At 34.3% G+C, this 22,684-nt stretch overlaps 2 protein-coding genes across 2 annotated transcripts in view; one reads left to right on the top strand and one right to left on the bottom strand.

The window, feature by feature from the left end:
- BicC (protein bicaudal C) overlaps positions 1-22,684 on the bottom strand; it is a 635,428-nt gene that overhangs the window by 111,534 nt on the left and 501,210 nt on the right. The gene's annotated exons all lie outside the window — the stretch shown is intronic.
- LOC140445792 (WD repeat domain phosphoinositide-interacting protein 3-like) lies at positions 125-22,584 on the top strand. The gene is made up of 5 exons (XM_072538139.1): positions 125-277; positions 3,506-3,787; positions 12,271-12,611; positions 17,427-17,664; positions 22,331-22,584. Exons 1-5 carry the CDS (start codon positions 211-213, stop codon positions 22,435-22,437), a joined length of 1,035 nt encoding a protein of 344 aa, XP_072394240.1. The 5' UTR covers positions 125-210; the 3' UTR covers positions 22,438-22,584.

Here is a 22,684-nt window from a genome sequence, read left to right as displayed (position 1 = left end):
GAGGAGCTGTATATGGACTGATCATTAGACTCCGTTTGAAATAAAGAGGAATATAGATGTTACAATTTTCTAGGTTATACATCATTGTTATGAATTTCTGTTCTGTCAATGTCTATATTTAATTCTTTTTCTTTAGTATATTTAATTTGGTAGAAAATGATATTTTATGTATGAACCTTTTTAACAATTTAAATTACACATCTAAACGAAATGAATTTATGTCAAACTAACTCGTGTAATAATGGGTTAAATTATGTAGGTTTTAATCAAGATCACGGTAAGTTCTATTCATTATTGTATGCTGGATCATAATTAAAAAAGTTATAATTGTAATGTTACAAAATATGTCTTAAATAGTTTAATAGCTTTATATTACTGTAAACAAACAATCATTGCGGAAATTATTTATTTAATTGATGTGCCATTTGATAACAGATGTTTTTACAACTTCATATATGCATTTATAGTTATATTTACATTTCAAGTTATCTGTAACATTATTTAAGAAAAAAATATTTATTTATATTTGTGGGGAGGCATGGATAATTTATGTACTGTAATATATATTTCATTGGACATAATGATATGTGTATTCTGAATATGAATGTAGGACAAAATAAAAAAGTTAAGTTTTCATTAAGTTCATCAAAATCAAAATTTTGGTGGTGTTCATATATTTTTATTATTTCTTTAATTTTTAATTCAACGGCGTTTATTTTTGAATAAAATACAATAGTTAAACCATTAGGATTCAGTCATTTTATTTTTAAGGGTAGCTTATAAAACTAAAATGTGTTATAGTTGGACAAGGTTGTGGTAGCTTCTTACAAAGAAATTACTAAGAGACAAATTACAATAATTATTGTCGATTTTCTTGTGTTTTTATTTACAAAAATTGATTTGTAAATATTAATTGCATTTTTGATATTTGATTTGTTTGTATTCAAAGATCAAAGATTGTATACAAAGTTTGTATTATCATACAGTCGGTTCATCCTCTGATGTATTTGTAGATTCTTGATGAGTTCTGAATGTCACTCTGGAGGAGGAGCGAAGGATTTTCGCCTCCATCCTCTTGCTCGTGGAGTTTATGTGTTTTTGACTTCCACTCAGCGATAAGCTCTCCAGAGGCTCTGTGGTCAGCAAGGTACCACTGGCAATGCAGAATACTTTATCAGTTCAAGTTTTGTTACGTGAGTAGTATATATTTGTCCTACATGAATAGTTTGTCTGGTATTCTGAGCACAGTGGATGCCCTGAATCTCACAGAGATGCCGGCTATTCACGCCTCAACGTGTGGCCAAGTTCACACTTCTCGAGATATAGGAACGTCAGCGGAGTGTTGACTCCTCGACGGCCCTTCACTCCGTACAGCCACCTCTCGCGAAATAATCTTAAGTCTCATAGGGACTTTTATTTATTTCTGTCGATTGGTTTTGGCGACGAAGTGCTACTTCAGCTCGGCCACTGATTGAGGAGTAATTCTAAGTCCACCTGGGTCTTTTATTTACTCCTAACCGTCAGTGGTCTAGTAGAACGCTGTGTCAGTTCGATACGATCTGAAATAGCTTTAAGACAACCTGTCTTCCCTATTTCAAAGATCGATGTCTATTTGGCCAGGGAGTGTCCTCTCCGAGCTGTTAGCTAGCTTCCGCGTCGTTGCCGGACTTTTCTTTACCTTGACAAAAGATAAACCAACAGTCAACAAATGCTGGTTCCTATACTTCTTGCTGGCTTGAATAATATCGTAGCCACAAGACTTTGTGTTTATTCAAACACTAAAGAGCTTTTGGAACCGTCTTCAAAGCGAAGTCTTCTTAAATTAAAGAAATGTTCACTCAGGTGATAATAAAATGCAGAATAGTTGAAAAGGGCACTCAGCCAACGAGGTCTAGCTGGGGTCAAGATGTAGACCGACTTGATCCCGATCGGACTACTACTACAATGTTCATTTAGAGGGATAGGTAAGGATTCTTTATTTCAATAGGATGAACATGTGTGTTGATAGGATGAACATGTGTGTCGATAGGATTGAACATGTTAGGATCTTGCTTTGGATATTGTTGTGTTAAATCAGAACAGCACCGAAAAATACATTGTCGTAGGAAGACCCGATCGGAAGATGCAGTGCCTTTTTATGCATTTCTTGGTTGCAACTCCGCAGCGATCTTCCGTCAGAAAGCCAATAAAAACGTAGTTAATAATGCTGTTTGTTATTGGCTGGCCAGAGAGACAATCTTCGCTGTGATTGACCACTGTGTTAGTGCTTTTTCTTTTGGCTTTTGGTGAAGACCTTTTAACAACTTTGGTAGAACTTTTAACAAACATATACCAGAACACAAAAAAGCTGTCAAATATAAGAAAAATAGATTCTACCTATGAATTCCACTTTCTAGACCATAATCAATCTTTTAATGAGTAATTTAAACATTTTCACATTCAAAATAAAGGCATTACTTAAGCTATCTTTATTAGAATCTATAGAAATTAACAAATTAAAAAATAGAAATATAATTCCGAATGACCAACTTGAGACAAACTGTTCTTCCCTCCACCTCCACAACTTATTCAGTTGAAGACTATAAAGTGTAAATGCATACCAAAAATAGATCACTTGGGAAACGCACTCTGCAGAAACAGCTGTAGTGATAATAAATTATAATAAATTTTGTGAAGTGTTAAGAACAAAAGTTTTCAGTGTTTTACTTTTATGTTGAATATGTCAAAAATTATGTTGAAAATGAATTTCCATAAAGTAACAGTCGAATCCATCACTTAGTTTGTTTTTATTGTCTCATATGATAAATTAAGTCTTTGAAAGGTGGGTTTACAGAAGAATTTTACTCGTGTCCTATACAGAACACAGAGCCAACATGTCAATTCTGAAAGAGCTTAGTATAAAAGACTGGCTGTTAAAAAAAGTTAACTGAGAATACTTAAATTACTTAGGTCACATAGTCAGAAGACTATTGGACTATTGGTAGTAGAAGTGAAGGTAGAAGGCCAAATACCAAGAGGAAGATCTCCAATACGATGGGCAGACCAAATGAGGACTCTGGTGGGAAAATATCCATATGAAACCGTCCATTAATTTTATTTTTCCCTATATAGTTTGTATAAAGATGACCTTATTCGGAACCCTGAATCATGTAAATGAATGATAAATTAATGAAAACTAGTATTTTCTCTTGATAGTACTCATAGACTTGTTTATTAGACTATAAGATGTTTTATTTCTGAAAGTTATTATAGTACAACATGGCAAGTCCAGATAATAAAGCCCCAACCATAACTATACCTGTGAAAGAGTAAAACAAGATGGTTTTGGAACATTATGAAATCATTGCATGAAGCAATGTTTTTATAGAAGAAAATTTATTTATACTGATTTATGAGATTACTTTTCGGCATTATTACCTGTGTCATAAAAACTGTGCTATCGATAATAATGTGCAAGTAAAAGAGTATAATTTATTTTGTAATTGTTTTTTATTATTATTTTCAGGTTGTTTTGCTTGTGCTACAACAACTGGCTTTCGTATATACAACTGTGATCCTCTAAAAGAGAAGGAACGTCAAGATTTCGATAATGGAGGTCTCAGTTTTGTTGAGATGTTGTTTAGATGTAATTATCTCGCTTTGGTCGGGGGTGGTCCAAGACCACTATATCCTACAAACAGGGTGATAGTATGGGACGATTTAAAGAAGGCGTCACCCATTTCCTTGGAATTTAATGCTCCAGTGCTGGCTGTTAGATTAAGAAGAGATAGAATAGTTGTAGTTTTAGGTAAGTTTATATTAAAATATATTAGACTGAATCATAGTTTAACATATGTTGGTTTTCTATTTACTTTTTATTCTAAACATAACAATGACTATTCATATTTTTAAATTAATCTTTTATATACACTACCCTTCGAAATTAACGCACCACTTTAAATGTACCATAAGTTTGAAGCTATTTTTCTTCTAAACCGTTTATTGGATTTTGATAATTTTTATTTCACATTATAGATATATTTCTAAGGAATTACTGTACCAATCTGGTCTGAGAAATGTCAACGTTTTTCTCATAAACAGATGTAAAAATAAAGTGTTTTTACGTCTTATTTTGCAACACCCTGTGGAATATGTGATCAATTTTGTTTTCATCGTCGGAGTCCATAATTTCGTACTCATCATGTTCGAGTTCCTGCCAAAGAGCAATGAACCAAAGTGCCAATAGTTTGGATTGTTCTGTTTCGTAATTCATTCTAGAGAAAAAAGTTTATATGTACAACAAATAACGCCACGAATTAAAATTGTCTTAGTTACCTTGCGAATTAAAATTGTGTCTTCGTCACCCAGGTGGAGTCTAATCGGATTGCAGAACACTGTACTCACTTTGCGATGTTAGCCGATCTTATACTACTCGACTCAAAATTTCATGAGTTATTTAACATTGTTTTCGAGAAACAACGAGGCGGGCTGGACAAGAAAGAGGAAGGGTCATAATACCACACCAAGATCAATTTATCAGGTTTCTTCACAATGAGACATTTACAAATACAAGTGGCAGATGTTGATAATATTCAAGTTAATACACTAATACAATTCAAGTTAAAGAACACTATACAAATGTGTCAAAGAACCAGTTTTACATAGAAAGAGCTTTACTCGTAGAAAAATATATTTCAATTTTCTAAAGATCACTTAGAATGCATTCGTTAGAATGAGAACTATTTTTAACAGTCGAGACATATCATTAAAAACAAAATGCCGTCTATTGAACTGCTACATATTCACAGTTCTGCTCTACGGAATGGAAGCATGGACACTGACTGTTACATCTATGAATCGGCTCGAAGCTTTCGAAATGTGGTATTATAGGCGCATCTTACGTATATCCTGGGTTGACAGAGTTACTAATGTGGAGGTCCTGCGTAGAATGGGGAAAGAATGTGAAATTCTCATGACCGTCAAAACTAAAAAGTTGGAATATCTAGGTCATGTAATGAGAAATCAAGAACGTTACGGCCTACTCCAGCTGATTCTCCAAGGGAAAGTAAATGGTAAGAGAGGACCGGGAAGAAGACGCATTTCCTGGCTTCAAAATTTGCGAAAGTGGTATAACACGACTACCACTGAACTGTTCCGCGCTGCAATAAGCAAAGTGAAGATAGCCGTGATGATCGCCAACGTCCGGAACGGATAGGCACTTTAAGAAGAAGAAGAAGAAAGATCACTTTGACTGGAATGTTCAACCTGTGCAACTTAAATGCACATTGTCCATGGTGAGTTGGCCTTATAATTGTATTTGGTTGAGCTTTTATCTATTCATGGGCCCATGTGATGATCATGTTGAACCCGATGACTGCTGCCGTTTCTGCGGTTTGTGTGGGAAATTATCTGGAGCGCAGACGACTTTTGTATGCATCTTCTAGATAGTTATGTATCGGTAGCGCAATTTTATTAAGGATCTTTTGATATTCTTTGGCCAGAAGATTGAGTCGGCGAAGGTGTGGTGGTGGAATGTCGCTCAGCACTGCAGCCAATGGGTTGGTGTGGATTTGATTAGTCCAGCGATCATTCTCATGGTTTTATTTATTTGGACATCAATCTTTTGAATGTGGCATTGTTGATCCATATTGGTGCGCAATATTGAGCTACAGAGTAAACAAGAGCTAAGTCTGAAAACCTGAGTGTGGTTGTCATTCCTCCCCATGATGTGCCGCAGAGCTTCTCACTGATGGTATTTGTGAGCTTCTCGTCAACTGTAATTAAAAGTTTTCTAAAGGTTAATGTTCTGTCCAAAGTTCCGAGTACGTATTTTGGATGTTTATTGTTGTCGAGTCGTGTATTATCAATGTGAACGTTAACTGTTCTTGAAGCCAAATTGTTGTTTAGAAGGAAGCAAGTTACTTCGGTTGTAGAGAGTAACTTCCCATAACTTATAGGTCTTCCGCCAGAATCTCTTTAACTTCTTCTAGAGATTTTGTTTGTGCTCATAAAACCTAGTCATCGGCATAGCCAAACTTTGTTGATGTTATTGTCGGCATGTCTACGATGTAAAGGCTAAAAAGTAGTGGTGCGAGTATCGAGCCTTGTGGCAGACCATTTTTGAGTTTTCTCTGAGGGAGTGCTTATTTCTGATCCGATAATTACTTGAAATACGCTGTTCTTCTTCACGTGCCATCTCTGCGACGGAGGTTGGCAATCATCATGGCTATTCTGATCTTAGATGCTGCTGCTCTGAATAGTTCAATTGATGTGCATCCGTACCATTCCCTCAAGTTACGCAACCATGAGATTCTCCTTCTTCCTACACTTCTCTTGCCCTGGATTTTCCCTTGTATAATCAATTGAAGTAGGTTGTATCTCTCATTACGCATAACATGCCCCAGGTATTGCAGCTTTCGTGTCTTGATGGTTTCCAATACTTCCATTCTTTTGTTGATTCTTCTCATGACTTCGTTGTTTGTTACATGCTCGGTCCATGATATCTTCAAGATTCTTCTATACACCCACATTTCAAATGCTTCCAACTTTTTAGCAGTCGACGCGTTAAGTGTCCATGCTTCTATCCCATAAAGCAGAGTCGAGAAAATATAGCACATATATACGCTGTTAGTGAGCATATTTTCTATCAATTCGGAAGGAATAGTGCATAAGAGTTTATAAATCATTCCTTCTGATTTGTGACTTTGTCCAAAGCTGCTGACAGATCTATAAAAGCAGCAGAACTCTTCAGTTTTATTTGAAAGCTGGCTTCTATATCAGTACAGCGAGATTAGACTGAGGTTATCGGTGCAACCTCGATTTGGTCTAAAACCTGCTTGTTCGATTAGAATAACTTTGAGGATTATTCTGTTAAAAATTGTCCTTTCAAGTAGATTATACGTTTTAGACAATGGAGCAATTGGTCGATAGTTTTTTAGGTGGTTAGCTGGTTTACCCGGTATTGCTATAACTTTTGAATGTTTCAATTCCCGTGGGATTGTGCTGGTCTGAATGATGTTTGTAAAGACATGTGCTAGCCAGGTTTTAGTGTATTTTATGCAATTGAGTATGAATTCAATATAATTCAGTATGCAGTCGAAACCTAGTCCTTCTCCAGGAGAAACGTCTTTAAGGGCAGTCGCTATTTCTTCACTTGTGAAAAGGCGAGAATGTTCGGTCTCGATCGATTTCAAGATTTCTAAATGTTTCTTTATGTCTCGTATGTGAGCTTTATGTCCGGTTGCTCTTGATGTAACAATATGAGATACCACTGAATTTTGATTTAAAGCTACTTTCCGTTGAAATCTTTTTTTAGCTCGAAGTTTTTTTATTAGGGCCCAAGCTTTCCGACTTGATTTTTTAAAGTTTCGGTTTTCTATGTCTCAGTCCATTGTTGCTGGTATAATATATCACTATTTTGACACCATCCGGGGATGTATTCTTTTCGATAACCTCTAGGCATGCTCTTCTTGACTGTACTTCTCATAGTCCCGACAAAAGGGGCAGGGAGCATCCAACTCAGGAACTTATCAAGATCAAAAGCGAACTTCTCCCATTTTGCTCTTGTAAACTGGGAGAAGTTCTCTTCTGCCCATAATAAGTGGCTGACTTGGATACCTCTTGTATATATAGCTCAGTGTACGACTTATGACTTTATTCAATTGGGGAGAAATATCTCTTACAATTCGAACGGACCTTGTTGATTTAGGAAGAGGTTCTTTAACAAGTGGGAGATATATGATAGATATTTTGTCTAACCATGTAGTTCCCTTGGCTCTTTAGATAGGAAATAATTTTCTTTTAACAAGAGAAATCCATTGTAGAAAGCACAGTGGTAAAGATTTGAATTCAGTTTCGCCAGGTAAGAAATCATGATTTCTCTTGTTGGCGTTCTCTTAGATGGCGTTGTTACGTCTGTAAATAATTAATTCGATAATTATTGTCCTAAGACGGGATAGATTTTGTTTCGTTTCGTATAAGCGGCTTGCCGTCGCCCTGCATCGAAATAAAAATCTAATACCGTCATTATGTTTTAAATTTTCTTTTAATACATGATAAATGCACGTTTGGTCAGTAATTATTTGGACGAGGTTGGTAATAAACCATATACTGAGCACACTGCAGCCCTGATCTAAATCCCATAGAGAATTTGTTTGAAGACCAAATACGGCGCTTGATTTTAAGTATACCTAGATGTAAAGAAGTATTTCGAAATAGAGATGAGAAGACTTCTTATTTAATATTTTTGAAAGAGGGAACTTGTTAAAGATTATTTAGGTTATGTCTTTTTAGGCTTTAGTTACATTGAATGTTCATAAAAACTTGTTACATTTAAAGTTTTGTGTAATCTTTGATAATAGAGATATCGAAATGAATTTTTTACGAAAATATTGAGCAAACATGTAACCATCTCGCCATATTAATGAGATGTAGAGTTTGTTTCTAATAAATAATATATTTGTATATACAAGAGGTTAATTCATCTATGTTATGGCATATACATATAATACAAATAGACTGAGCCTTGCAATTGCAATACAACGTCGTTCCCCCAGTACGACAGAGAAAACTGTCGCAAAGCAGTCCCCATATCTCTTTCTAACGGGCCGGATTTTTGGGCCTTCTAACGTGACCTAAATGACCAATAGGAAGGTCACGTGGTCGATAAACCCAGCCTGTTAGAAAAAAAAAAAAGCAGTCAGTTTTCTCTGTCGCATTGGGTAATGTAATACTAGCGTTAGTGTGTAGTGTTATGGACTTACAATTTCTTGAATAGAATATCTAAATTGCATCATTCATAGGTTTTTTATGACATTAAGTGAATATAAATGGATTTGTATATCTTTTTTTATATAAAGTATACGATTATTTAAAAAAAATCTTTCAAACGCTGGTCACGGAAATTCCAATTTTAAAATAGATGCAGAATAATGTTACATATAATCAACTCTCAAAGATAAAATGCATCTTATATCGTATTATTAAATTTATCTGCCACTTCTAGTTATAATAGTTAATTCACTTGTCTTATCAAGCCTGTTAACCATATCTTATCGAATTTAAAGAACAGTCAACTATGTTGCGTCGTTGTTTTGATATATAACTTAATAAAGGTTTTATTATTTTAGTTGATATAACTTATTATTCCCTATTTTATTACTTGTATATGAAGAACTTTAAATGCATTTTGTTCTTTTTTTTTTATTATATTCTTTACATGCTGCTGATATTAAATAGTTCTTATCTTAAAACCGACACAGATGAGAAATTTCGGAATACTTGGCCGGCCACTCACTATCAGGTACACCTGAACAGTTAAGCCTGTCAGGTATACATGATTCTGTGTGGCAGGAATAACTGAATCGGTCATTTCAGAAACAACATGAGAAAAGAAAAGAAAAGAAAAACTGCTTTAAAATTAATTATTACAATATTTCGCTATCAGAAATAATTGAATATTTTGATATTCAATTCACTGTCGAATATGAAAATGAAATAGTATACCTTTTTTAGATACCAAAGTCATAAGAACTAATGACAACAAAATCATATTAGATTGGTATCAAAAAGATACTGCATCCGGCAGATTTATAAATTATTATTCTAATCATCCTAGAAATCGAAAATTCAACACAATTGTATCTATGAAAAATCGTGTAACGACAATCTGTGATCGGAGTTTCCTAGATGTCAATTTAAAGAAACTTTTTGAAATGTTTTTAAACAATGGCTACCCAAAATATATATTAAAAAAACTTATTTATAACACTAACTTTTACAATAGAGCTTTAATAAATAATCCACAACCAGTTTCATATAAAAAAATACCTTTCATAAAAAATTTAACAGACCAAATGGTCCCACTTTTCAAAACATTTCCGAACATTAAATTAATTAAATACAATCCACTTCTAAATTCAAGGTTATTCTCAAAAATAAAAGTTAAAACTCCAAATTCATTAATGAGTAACAACAACTGAAGAGTTCAGACTTGATATAATGCATAAGAAATGAAGCAACTTCATTGAGACCCTTTCTGGCTTGACCCTCGTGGTAGGTGTACAACATCCCTTTTTTTATATATTGTGAATTCCAAAGACGTTGTAGGTTAGTTGACGTAAGTAAAAAGTCTCATGTACAGGAATAAGTGGAAGTTGAAGTTTTTGCATATAATCAAACGTCAGGCCACATACAGTGGCATCTGTCTTGCATATCTCTGCAATTTCTGACATTTTATTGTAGAACTTCCTTTTACGTCTTTTATGTACAGATAATTCCGCAACGGCCACGCTCTTCGCTGTCTCGTTTAAAGATGGACTCTTAATTTTTATTTCTAACTGTTCACATTCACAAGAAGTATCTACCTGTGGACTTCCAAAAGATAGAGAAAAATGTTCCTGGAAAATCTTTAAATAAAATTGATACTTCACGGAATTATTGTTATCAGGAAATTTGGCACAAAATAAGTCATACATAATTCGCACATTCAATTTTTTCTCAGTAATGCTTCTCTTTCCTGAGAAGTAAATTTTAAGTATTTATTTAAACACATAAGTAATTACGTAAAAATTAAATCTAAGACCGATATAATTATTAAATTATTATGTGTCTTTTGGCAGGTATCTTATAGTTGTTTAACAAATTAAAGTAAAATTTTATTCTTATTATAGAGTACGTAATACAGAACTTCAAAAAACAGAAAACTTTGGAAAATACTTATTTTTTCATTAGACTATACAATCTGAAATTTTAACATACGATCTCGTCATTACACTTTATTCTCTATTTATAGAAGTGCTGTATGCTGTAAACGTTATATTTGTTTTTTTTAACCTGATTTGAAAGTTTCCTTGTGTTTATTTGTTTTATATTCCATATAAATTAAAATGAAGTAAGCTAAACTATTATCATGTGAATACGTGTATATAGTAGTGCATTTGTTTATTTGAGTAAATTTTTGAAATATGAAATGAAGATGGCACTAACTACTAAAGAGTTAATAGCTTTGTTAGAAGAAGACTCAGATTGTGAAAATGCTGACTCACTTAATGTGGGTTATTTGCCGCCGGAATTAGATGAAGTTTCCGATGTAGAAGACATTGATGATAATATTATTTGTGAATAATCAATAAAATCGGATATTGCAGGTACATATGAAATACAAGTGATTGACGATTCTGATATGTCTCTGAACCACAGATAAAACGTCCAAAGAAAAAACCAGGCAAAAATAGTAAATCCAAATTTGTCTCAAGTTATTATTATCAACAACAGATACTCCTTCGTACTCAGTAGTTAGACAATATAAAAGCCAACCATGGTGGCAAGTCATATATTAAATTTTTTTCACTCTATTTTGATAAACAAGTAATTGAGAGCATTTTATATTTTACAAATATTTATGCATCGCAGAATAACCGTCACGATTTTGAAATGAATGACATATATTGGCATATGTATATTATCTGGTTTACACTCTGCTTCATGTTGATATATATTTGTTGAAGGATGAGGATAAAGAAGTGCACATTATAAGAGAAAGCATCAGCCGACATAGATTTATATTTATAATTTATAATAGTGAAGAAACCGCTACATCAATATCAAACTTAGTACATGGACATCAATTTAAATTTGCTTTACCAGTTGAAACCATATTCGACAATATTGGCCACATTACAAAAAGAGACGATAGTGCAAGAATGTCGGATGTGCAAAAGTAATACTATTTATTTATGTAAAAGGTGTAGAGTGCTAGAGTGCATCTACACCCCGAATGTTTTGAAAATTTTCACCTTAAAATTTAATTAATTTTGAAGGAACAATTTGTTCCTTCATTAAAAATTGTATTGTTTTTGCTTGAAAATGCACTACGCCTATGCACATATTGAATGTGGAACGAATAAACTAAAATATCATAATTCTTTCATTCCCATTCTTTCTAAGAACATAAATATATATAGACCAGCGAAATGTTGATAAGTTTACAGATGTTTCAAACTATTCAATGAGCTTGTCTCTAAGTAAGAAGTAAGAATTTACTTCTGAGATTTCGCATGGTTGCCGTTAGCTCTTAGTTCAATTTGTAGATTAATCAACTTTAATTGAAAATTGTAGAACTTATACTTGATATACTTTTATATTACTTGTCAAGTGCCACGTAATCAGTAGCCACCATAGGATAAAACTAATATAAAAAATTTAAACATAAGAATAATAGCAGCATCTAGTAATAGCACTAACGATCAAAATTTTTTATTTTTGTCATTTTCAATTTTTTTTTTATTTTAGAAGGAGTAATCAAAGTATATACATTCACACAAAGTCCCCAGCAACTTCATGTATTCGAAACAAGCTCAAATCTCAAAGGTTTGTGTGTTTTATGCCCAAATAGCAACAACTCAATATTGGCATTTCCTGGTAGAAAAACAGGTTATGTGCAGCTTGTAGATTTAGCGAAAACTGAAAAATCTCCCTTAGACATCGTCGCCCACGAAGCAAATCTTAGTTGCATAGCACTGAATCAGCAAGGGACACTATTAGCTACTGCAAGCGAAAAGGGAACGCTTATAAGAGTTTTTAATACGCAAAGTGGACAAAAGATAACAGAATTGCGAAGGGGAAGTAATCAGGTATGTCGAAACTTTACTATTTAAATTAGGTAATTGTTTTTGCTTGATATATCTATCTATATCGCTATGATTTATACTATTATAAGAATTAATATTAAACTCAATAATCTTCCGGGTTAAACCGCGTCGATTATCATTGCGCCGAGCTTTCAACATCTTCTTTGATCTGTTCTTCCGAGGTCTCAGTCTCCCAAGCCCAAAGACACTACTACAATGATCAATAACCAATGCATTATTGCTACGGGGAACAGAGGACGGTTCATTTATACCATCGATGGTACGTGATTTGGGTGGAGGTTGGCGTGGGGATTAGCGTGAGGATTGACGCGAACATTTCTGACAATAGCATTTTGATTGGCGGCTGGAGCGGACGATGTTTTCTTTATTAGAGATGGGTAACCGTATGCCGTTGTAACGTAAATATTTTGCCTACCACATAGGGTTTTACTATGGTGGTTGAAAATTGGGACAGAAAAATGGGGTGGAGATAGGGCAAGCAAAATAAACGATACTTGTGCGAACGGCACTCAGGGTTTATTTGGAGATATTTATTTGTCGTGGACAAAAAAAATGAAACAAATGGGTACTTACATGAATCTCCCGGAACAAATGGACAAACAAAACAACAGGAAGGACCTCTAGCTATTTAAAATAAGGACGCCGCTTGGAGGTGACAAATTATAACGATTACAACAACTAGTTGTAACTAATGAAATAATTATGAGAAATAAAAAATATATCTTTTTAAATCAAACTCAAAAAAAGGGTTAGAGAGTTAGTTAAGAGAAGTAAACAAAATGATTGAGAAAAAAAACTAAACATTTATTGTTGTCTCGCCACAAACAGTTACAAAAATAGACAATACAAAAATACCTACGATATAAATATTTACAAGGATTTATACCAAAATAATAAAAAAGAAAAATTTACATATGTCCTATTCGTTTACAAACTCTGTTTACAAGTGAGGTATGCTACAAAACTTACAAAAAATTGTTACTGCATAGAGGTTAACCTTCTTTAAAAAAAAAAATTATTAGATAGTACAATATTAATTATTACAAATTCTTTTTGTTATGAAAGCAAATTATTATTATTAAAAAAATGTCTACCTTTACTTTAAATTTTAACACAAAAAAGTTACCTGGATTGCACTGGGCTTTTACAAAAAATTCTGGGGGTAGAAACTAGACTTCACTGGAACTCAAACTATGTACCACTCGAACAAATTCATCTCCACTGTGATAGGACAAGACAAAATTGAGATTGGAAATTGGGCCCTGGAACACAAACTTTGGAGCTCTGCTACAAAAAAAAGGACGAAGGACGAAGATATTACAAATTCGACTTGAAATTTGGACAAACGCTTAAGTCAACCGCTCATGACAACGACCTTAGCGAGAGTGAGCAATTATCTTTTAAATTCATTCGCCTAACTTGGTATAAACAAAACATACATATATGGTTAAATTCCTATTTCTTTGACGCACAAAAATCCCAAGGCGGCTTCGATTAAAGGAAATGCCGAGGAAAAACGCATCTGTGAAATATAAACAAACTTTAAAATGGTTTACATTAACTCCAGCGACACAAATAAAAGGATTGAAGACACGTTTGAGTATTTTAACTTGTACGATAGGAACTGAAATACACTAAAAATATTCTTCGGTGTTTTAAATATATACGAGGGTATTTCAATATATATCAAGGAATTTTAAAAATGCTACACCGTCATCTCTTTTATTGAGACAATTTGGCCTTTTTTAAATTTCTATGGTTTCTCAGATAATTCTTAGTTTATAGAAGCGAATATCGGCTAGGGTTCTGGAGTTTTCAAAATAAATTTTGTGACCTATATGAAGATGATGTTAACCTAGAGCTGAAATTGAATCGGAATTGCGAACAGAAATGGAATGTTCATAAATCCTGTTTTGGATTCTACGATTTGTTTGGCCTATATAGGATCGGTGGCAATCTGCGCAAGGAATTTCATAAACTCCGTGTTGTTCATTTGGAATGTCGTCTTTGATTTATCGGACAAGAGATGAAAGTTTTTGTTGGGGGGTAAATTTCTATGTATATATAGTTGTTCCTTTTTGGAATCGACAATGTGATAAAATGCTGTGTCAAACTAAAATATAAATAATAAGAAGAATTGTTCTACAGTAGAGTGATAATGTTAGTGAAACATTTCAAAGCTTCAAGAGATAGATAGATCACTATAATACAGGCAAGATGTTAGTGAAACATTTCAGATTTTCAAGAAATGTATATCATAATTTAAAATAATTTAAGCATACAATCCAGAAGTCAAAAGCCCTAATTAATTCTGGATTTATAACCTCATTGACGATTGCTTGTCTTTAATAAATGGTGAAAAAAAATCGATATGAATCGATATCTGTCATATTATATATATATATATATATAGTCCATTATTTAGTCCATTATTTTACATTTATATTCTACGAGCAAATATCCTGTGCAATCAAGGAAAATCCTGGCCACTTCTTAATAATAGGTGACAATTTCAACGCCAAAATGGGCACCAAGAAGACCTCTCTGAAATATGTACATATATATATATATATATATATATATATATATATATATATATATATATATATATATATATTTATATATATATACACATATATATATAAATATATATAAAGAAGTAAACGTTAAATATATATATATATATATATATATATATATATATATGTATATATATATATGTATATATATATGTGTATATATATATATATATATATATATATATATATATATATATATATATATATATGTACATATTTCAGAGAGGTCTTCTTGGTGCCCATTTTGGCGTTGAAATTGTCACCTATTATTAAGAAGTGGCCAGGATTTTCCTTGATTGCACAGGATATTTGCTCGTAGAATATAAATGTAAAATAATGGACTAAGGTACAGATGTGTTCATTTTTGAAACTACCGTCTGAAAGCTTATAAAAACGTTACTAAATGGCGGTACTAACCCAATTCCGTACAAAAGTGACTTAGACACTTTTTGCTTTGACCCCTTCATTTGGACTTCTTCATCTGGATATCCTGTAGTAGAACCGTACACTATGATTTGTGGGATATATATTGCGCTTATTTTGCTATTTAAAATGATTTGTGGGATACATCTTGCGCTTATTTTGATATTTAAGTAGAACACCTTTGTTGAGATTTGGTTTATTGACACAATTCTGTTGGCAATTCTTTTGTGAATATATGCAATTTTATATACTTGGTATTCGTTCTCTGACTTGGTATTTCAAGTACCTTTTTCACGCACATTTTTTAAATTTGACATTTTATTTTATTTCTGCCATTTGATCCATTTTATATACCATTTGCTTTTCATTGTTTACATATATTTGTGATTTTTAATAAAATACACATACTTCTTTGCTGTAGAAAGAATTTATTTGATTTTGAGAAGGTGGATGATTCCCACCCTTGTCTTGACATCTTTTATAATTTTCATTTTCAATTTTCTTTGTTGGATATAGAAAGTATGTGATGGATTTCTCATTTCCTAAGGGTACTTTTCTGAGATATATATATATATATATATATATATATATATATATATATATATATATATATATATATATTATATATATATATATATATATATATGCTTGAATTTTTAATCCGTTATGACTAAGTCGTTTGCTTTGCTGTGCACAATTCTACAATCCTCTTTCCACTTTTGTTTTTCATTTCTCCCTCATGCTGTCCTAAATATATTTCAATTTGTTTATTTTTTTCCGATTTGCCGATCAAATCTTGCATTAATATTGTATTTTCTCCACCGTTGTGTTGTTTTTGTTTTAATATTTCGAAAAAAATCATCTTTATTCTCTTTTCATGCATCATTTGGCGCATATGCTATAGATGGTAGCATTTCCATAATCCATTTTTATTTCCACTACTAGATAGTATTCTTCCGTTTACGTATCTTTCACAAATTGTGTTCTTTCTACTTTCTGATTTTATTATGAATCTCACACCTGCTGCTCCCAAATCGCCTGTGTTTACTCAGGACCAGTATAACCAGTATTCTTCCTTCAGTTCCATCATACTTCTCTCTTTTTTCTTTATTTTAGTTTCCTTACTTCGTGGAGTTACAACCCTTTGTAGGTTTTAGCCGACTTGACAACATGCCTCCATTCGACTCTATCTTGAGCAATCTTTATCCAGTTCCCCACGTCCATAGCTTTAGTTACTCCCAACTAGTAAATATTGTGTGATTTCCGTTGAATCTCTATTGTGTGATTTATCTCTCCAGTTTTATTTTGTTTGTACATTTTTGTTTCACTTTTAGATTTATCAGTGCTTTTATTACTGTTATTGTCAATTTTAATTATATTACTTTGCTTTTTCATACTCGTTATGTTTATTTCCTTGTTTTTTTACTTTTTATTGTTGATTTTTTTTGTATTTGTTGATTCCAGCTTTTCTGTAAGCCTGTTCCATTTTCATTACGATCCGTTTAACATCAATTTTTATATATTTTCGTTTAATTTTTCTTCTCTCATTTTCTTTGTAGATCTTTTCCTACTAAGTTCTCTTATCTTGTGTTTGTTATAAATTCTTTTTCTTTCACATTTCCGATTTAGATCAAGCAGGATTTTCCTCCTTATTTGTGTACTGACTTTACGTTACTTTATAGAACCGAAAAAGCCGGTTTCCAAACTGCTTAATGCTAAATTATGATTAAATTTAGTGACATTAATGCTCTAAACATTGTAAATATTGTGAAAACTTACATGTTGATTTTTTTAGGCAACTATATACTGTATCAACTTTAATAAAAGCTCAACTTCTCTTTGTGTATCGTCAGATCACGGAACAGTCCACGTTTTCGCACTAGCTGATCCTAAGTTGAACAAACAATCTTCTTTAGCAAATGCCATGTTTTTGCCTAAATACTTCTCTTCTACATGGTCGTTCTGCAAATTTTCAGTTCCAAATGGGCCGCCTAGCATATGTGCTTTTGGACCTGATGATAATTCAGTGGTTGGTAAGTATTTCTTTCCAGGTATAAATATACTAGATTAGAAAGATATTTTCACTATTATTTAAAAGTAATATTATTTAATTTATTATTAAAATTATTTAATATTTTATTATATTATATTACAGTTGACTCTCGACAACTCGAACGTTGATAACTCAAAATTCTCAATAACTCTTACTTTTATTCTGGTCCTGTTTCAATCCTATTCTATTGTGAAGAATTTTAACTCTGTTTCTCGAACGGAAATTCGAAACTGGTATATATGTATATTCGTTTAGAGTAAAATTGCTTTAATAAACGCTGTCGAAAAAGGCAATAAAACAGAATCTTAACTTGCGAAAGAGTTCGAAATTGCAAAGAGCACGCTGTCCACCATACTTAAAAGTAAGGGTACAGTTTTGGCGTATTCGACCCAAGGCAACTTCGTCAACAAATTTCGGTCGAAATCTGCTGAGTTCCCGCATCTCGAAAAATGTCCCTTGAAATAGTTTCAGGAATGTCGTAGAAAAATACGTTCCAATCAGTTGAACGTTCCTCCAGGAAAAGGCCCTAGCTTTTGGCAGTCAGCTAGGTTATAAAGACTTTAGGGCTAGCAGTGGGTGGCTGACAAATAAAAAAAACGATTTGCCACTAGTGTAAAGTCGGTATGTGGAGAAAGCGCGAATGTAGATGAGGCAGATCTCAAATACCGGGTTCGGAACGTTAGCGGTGTCGTGAAGAAATGGATGACACAGTACGGACTGAAACTCGCGGCAGAGAAAACCGAAGCCATCATTCTGAAGGGGCAAAGGAATAGGGAAAGTGTGAACAATGTGCGGCGTTGCACCAGAATAGAAAATGGGGAGAGCACATGCGGGAGATGGCCCAGAGATGGCCAACATTGGGGGATCCAAATCCTACACGGTGTTGTGCAGTCGATCGTCCTCTACGCGTCACCAGTCAGGAGTGGGGCAGTAAACGGACTACAGGAGGCTCTTGACACGAGTGGACAGAACAAGTCTGCTGCGAGTGACATGCGCCTATAGGACTGTGTCTGCGGCAATCTTGTGGACCATCACTGGATATGTTCCGCTACATGTGTTGGCAGTGGAAAGAAAAGAGCTGTGTGGGAGAAGAGACCTAGACTTTACTATGGCCGATAGAAGACAGGAAAGGGAAAGGTCAATTGAAAGATGGCAAGAAGAATGGAACAATACGGATAATGTAACAGAGTGGACAAAGATGCTGATCCCGAACATAAGAGATTGGGTGAACTGTGGTCATAGGCGACTAGATTATTTTCTAACGCTGGTGCTCACAGGACACGTGTATTTTAGGGCCTACCTCTCTAGGTTCGGAAAGGCTGATACAGATGAATGCCTGTACTGCGAACACTCGGACACTGTGACACATACGATGTTATAGTGCAGATACCAGGCAGGGAAGACTGGAATAAAGGTGTACCCATACAAGCTGCTGCTACCTGGTACACAGATGGCTCAAAAACATCGGAGTGTGTAGGAGCCGGCATAGTAGGGACAAATCAAGGGATAGATTTCCCGGTAAGTCTATCTAAGGATGTGACAGTTTTCCAGGCGGAAATAACTGCAATCCATCACTGCGTGGAAGAAATAGAAAGGCAGGAAAGAACGTTCTGTTCAGTTGCCATCTTCACAGATAGTCAGGCAGCGCTTAAGGCACTCAATTCTGTAGAGGTCAATTCTAATCTAGTATAGGCTTGCGTGTGTGCCCTAAATAAACTAGGAGACCGTAGCAAGGTTACGGTAGCCTGGGTACCGGGGCACGAGGGTCATAAGGGCAATGAAAAAGCAGATGAAATGGCCAAACAAGGCACATCATTGCCATTCATTGGACCGGAACCCTTCTGCGGAGTTGCTAAATCAGTAACAAGAACGGCTACAAGGAAGTGGGTAGCTCACAAATCTCTGGACTGGTGGAGGAATTCACCAGGACAAAGACAGGCGAAACCGTTTATTACAGAACATTCGCCAAATTTACGGCAGACCTAGCAAACAAAGACAGGAAAACAGTCAAGGTCATAGTAGGTCTTCTAACAGGGCACTGTAAGCTGAATAGGCACTTGAAGCTGATGGGATTATCAGATGATGACCTGTGCAGATTCTGTCACCTCGAAGAAGAAACAGCAGAGTACATTTTATGTCAGTGTGACAGTCTGGCAAATGTGCGGTTCTTTGCATTAGGAGAAGAAAATCCACCGGCACATAGCTACATGGAAGGTACAGTCTCGAAGCTACTAGACTTTATAAAAAGGGTCAGGCTAGAGAATGTTATCTAGGACTAGAGGACCACAATAGATCTGAAAAGGTCGCAGTGGAATAGGCCGAAAGGCTACCTCTCTTAATCTAATCTAAATCTAATCTAGTGGTCACAGGCGACTAGATTATTTTCTAACGCTGGTGCTCACAGGACATGTGTGTTTTAGGGCCTACCTCTCTAGGTTCGGAAAGGCTGATACAGATGAATGCCTATACTCCGAACACTCGGACACTGTGACACATACGATGTTATAGTGCAACAGATGGTGTGGCGAATTAAACAAACAATGAATTATTACGAGAATTAATAATAATTAAATTAACATCAACAATATTTCCTTCGATACCCTTGGCGAGATGAATGAACTTTTACTCATAGGTGCAAATAATTATCAATATTTAAATGGTTGCAATAAACAATCAAAAACAATTTATAGGTTCAGGTAAAACTAGGTGAACTTACTTTGAAATAACGAACAAACGAATTCAATATGAGTGCATTGGTTTTCACTGTCGAGTTGCGTCTGTCTCTCTTAACGACTCACGCTCTTGTGAGTTTAGCGAGATGCATTCTCCGAGCGGTACTAAAGGGATCGTAGGAATACAGGGAGGACAAATGTATTGATTAGTTTCCACAACCATATTTGAATTTAAACAGATGGGTAGTGAAAAGGAACAGAATGGAAATAGAGACAGATGTGAATTTTTTTACAGTGAAAGAAATGATTGAGAGAATGATTGAGACTGGACTAGTGTACACAAATATATCTGTGCAGTGATCAAGAAAAATAAGAAGAAGAAAGACAGATGGTCCAACGGCAAAGGTAAGAGGGAAAGATGCTGTAAGTTGAAGGTAGAAAAGTGAGTTAGATTGTGTTAGCCAGACTGTGGGAAAGGAGGAAATGTCCGACTGGGAGTAATGCCGTACTAGGAGGGTTCCTTTAAAAAACAAAACAGTTTTTTTATGTAAAAAAAAGGACAAAGAGAAAAGGGACAGGGAGTCTTCTTGCTGACAGTCTGTGGATAAATGAATTGATAGTGCTTTGGAAGTGATGCCGACCTTACAGCGGCCATTTCGCTTCCATATCGTTGGGTGACAGAGGAGGGTCTGGTTTAGTAGGTAGACGTTCGGCGTAGACTCGGCGACGAGAGGGTGTTTTAAAGTACCTCGGAAACTATTGCAGGGAGTACGAAAAACGAATCCTGCACTAAGGTCAGTCAAGCGGCGTCTTGGACTGAGATATCTTTTGAAGATTCCAGACCCCCACTCCCTCTATAAAAACGAAAAAAAATGAGGCCGTTTTGCGAGGCCAAAAAAAAACGAATTTATTGGCCAGTTTTTCAACAGAAGGAATTTACAACGCCGACGAAACGTTTGTTTAATAGATGTATGCCAAATAAAACATTGGAATTCAAAAACAACCAAAATAATGGAGAGAATAACCGTTTTACCCACTATAAACATGAAATGATCAGATAAACGTGTGCCTTTGGTCATTGGAAAATTCAAGAAGCCGATGTATTTTAAAAATGCCATATCTTTGCCGACGGAGTATACGGCGAATTCCAAAGATTGCATGACTATTCCTATTTGTAAGGAGTGACTGTCATATTCGGATGGAGTAGTCATCAAGAAAAAGAAAAAAGCATTGCTGTTCATCGATAACTGTACATATTTCTCCACCTACTGCACTGAAGATTGAATATCTTAATCCTAATACTACGTTAAAGCTGCAGCCACTTGACTTAGGAATAATAACAAATTTCAAAGTTAAATATCGTACCGAGATGGTTAAATTTTTAATTCAGTAACTCGAAGAGGGTGATATTTGGCGACTGATCGACATGCTTCAAGTAATAAGATTTGTGAAAAAATCTCGGGATGGCGTGTCTACGGCAACTGAATAATTGTTTTATTTCTTGCGGATTCGGAAACAATTCAATTACAGAAGAAGAAAACCAACCAGATGATATTGTTCCCAACTGGACAGATCTTACAATGCATTTGGACGTTTTAAATCTTCAGTTCGAAGTGTTTGTTGCTGTAGATTCGAAGACACCAGTTTGTGAATAAAATTATCAAAACCTTGAAGACAGCAAATCTACCTATTATGTCTACTATACAACAAGCGAGGAGTGCTCTGAAGACGTTGAGATTGTTTTTAAAAGGATAGGGTTGGAAGGGAGTTAGGCCAGAAATCTTTAGTTATCTGAATGCTATTACAAATACAATTATCTCTCGCAAGCAAAAAATGCAACGATCTACAATTCTGAGTTATTTTAAAAAATAAATTAATAAACGTATTTTTATGTTAAAATGAAAATTCAAGATATCGAGAATCGACTGTATTTAAAAGTAATGCTTTACTGACGGCTTTTCTTGTTCATTTCAGTTATATGTGGTGATGGCTGTTATTATAAGTTTGTGTTCAATCTGAAGGGAGAGTACGTGCGAGAAACATGTGCCCAATTCTTAGACATGACTGATGATAGCTTGTAGTGTCTCTATTATATTAAGTACAGATTTATTTTTTTAATATACAGTGAATTTAATAGTACTGTTGTATATGTTAAGAAATATGAACAAATGGAGAACTTCCTGTTATATGATGCACATATTCTATATACATGCGTAATTTTTAGGTTTTTTATTATTTTAAATTATTGTGTATTATTTAATTATTTGGTAAACGTTTACATTGCGGTCAACTTTGTAAAAGAAATCACCGGCAATTTGTACAGTAAAA

The sequence above is a fragment of the Diabrotica undecimpunctata genome, chromosome 7, assembly GCF_040954645.1.
Source record: "Diabrotica undecimpunctata isolate CICGRU chromosome 7, icDiaUnde3, whole genome shotgun sequence".
NCBI classification, from domain to species: Eukaryota; Metazoa; Arthropoda; class Insecta; order Coleoptera; family Chrysomelidae; genus Diabrotica; species Diabrotica undecimpunctata.
This window is presented reverse-complemented; position numbering and strand designations above follow the sequence as displayed.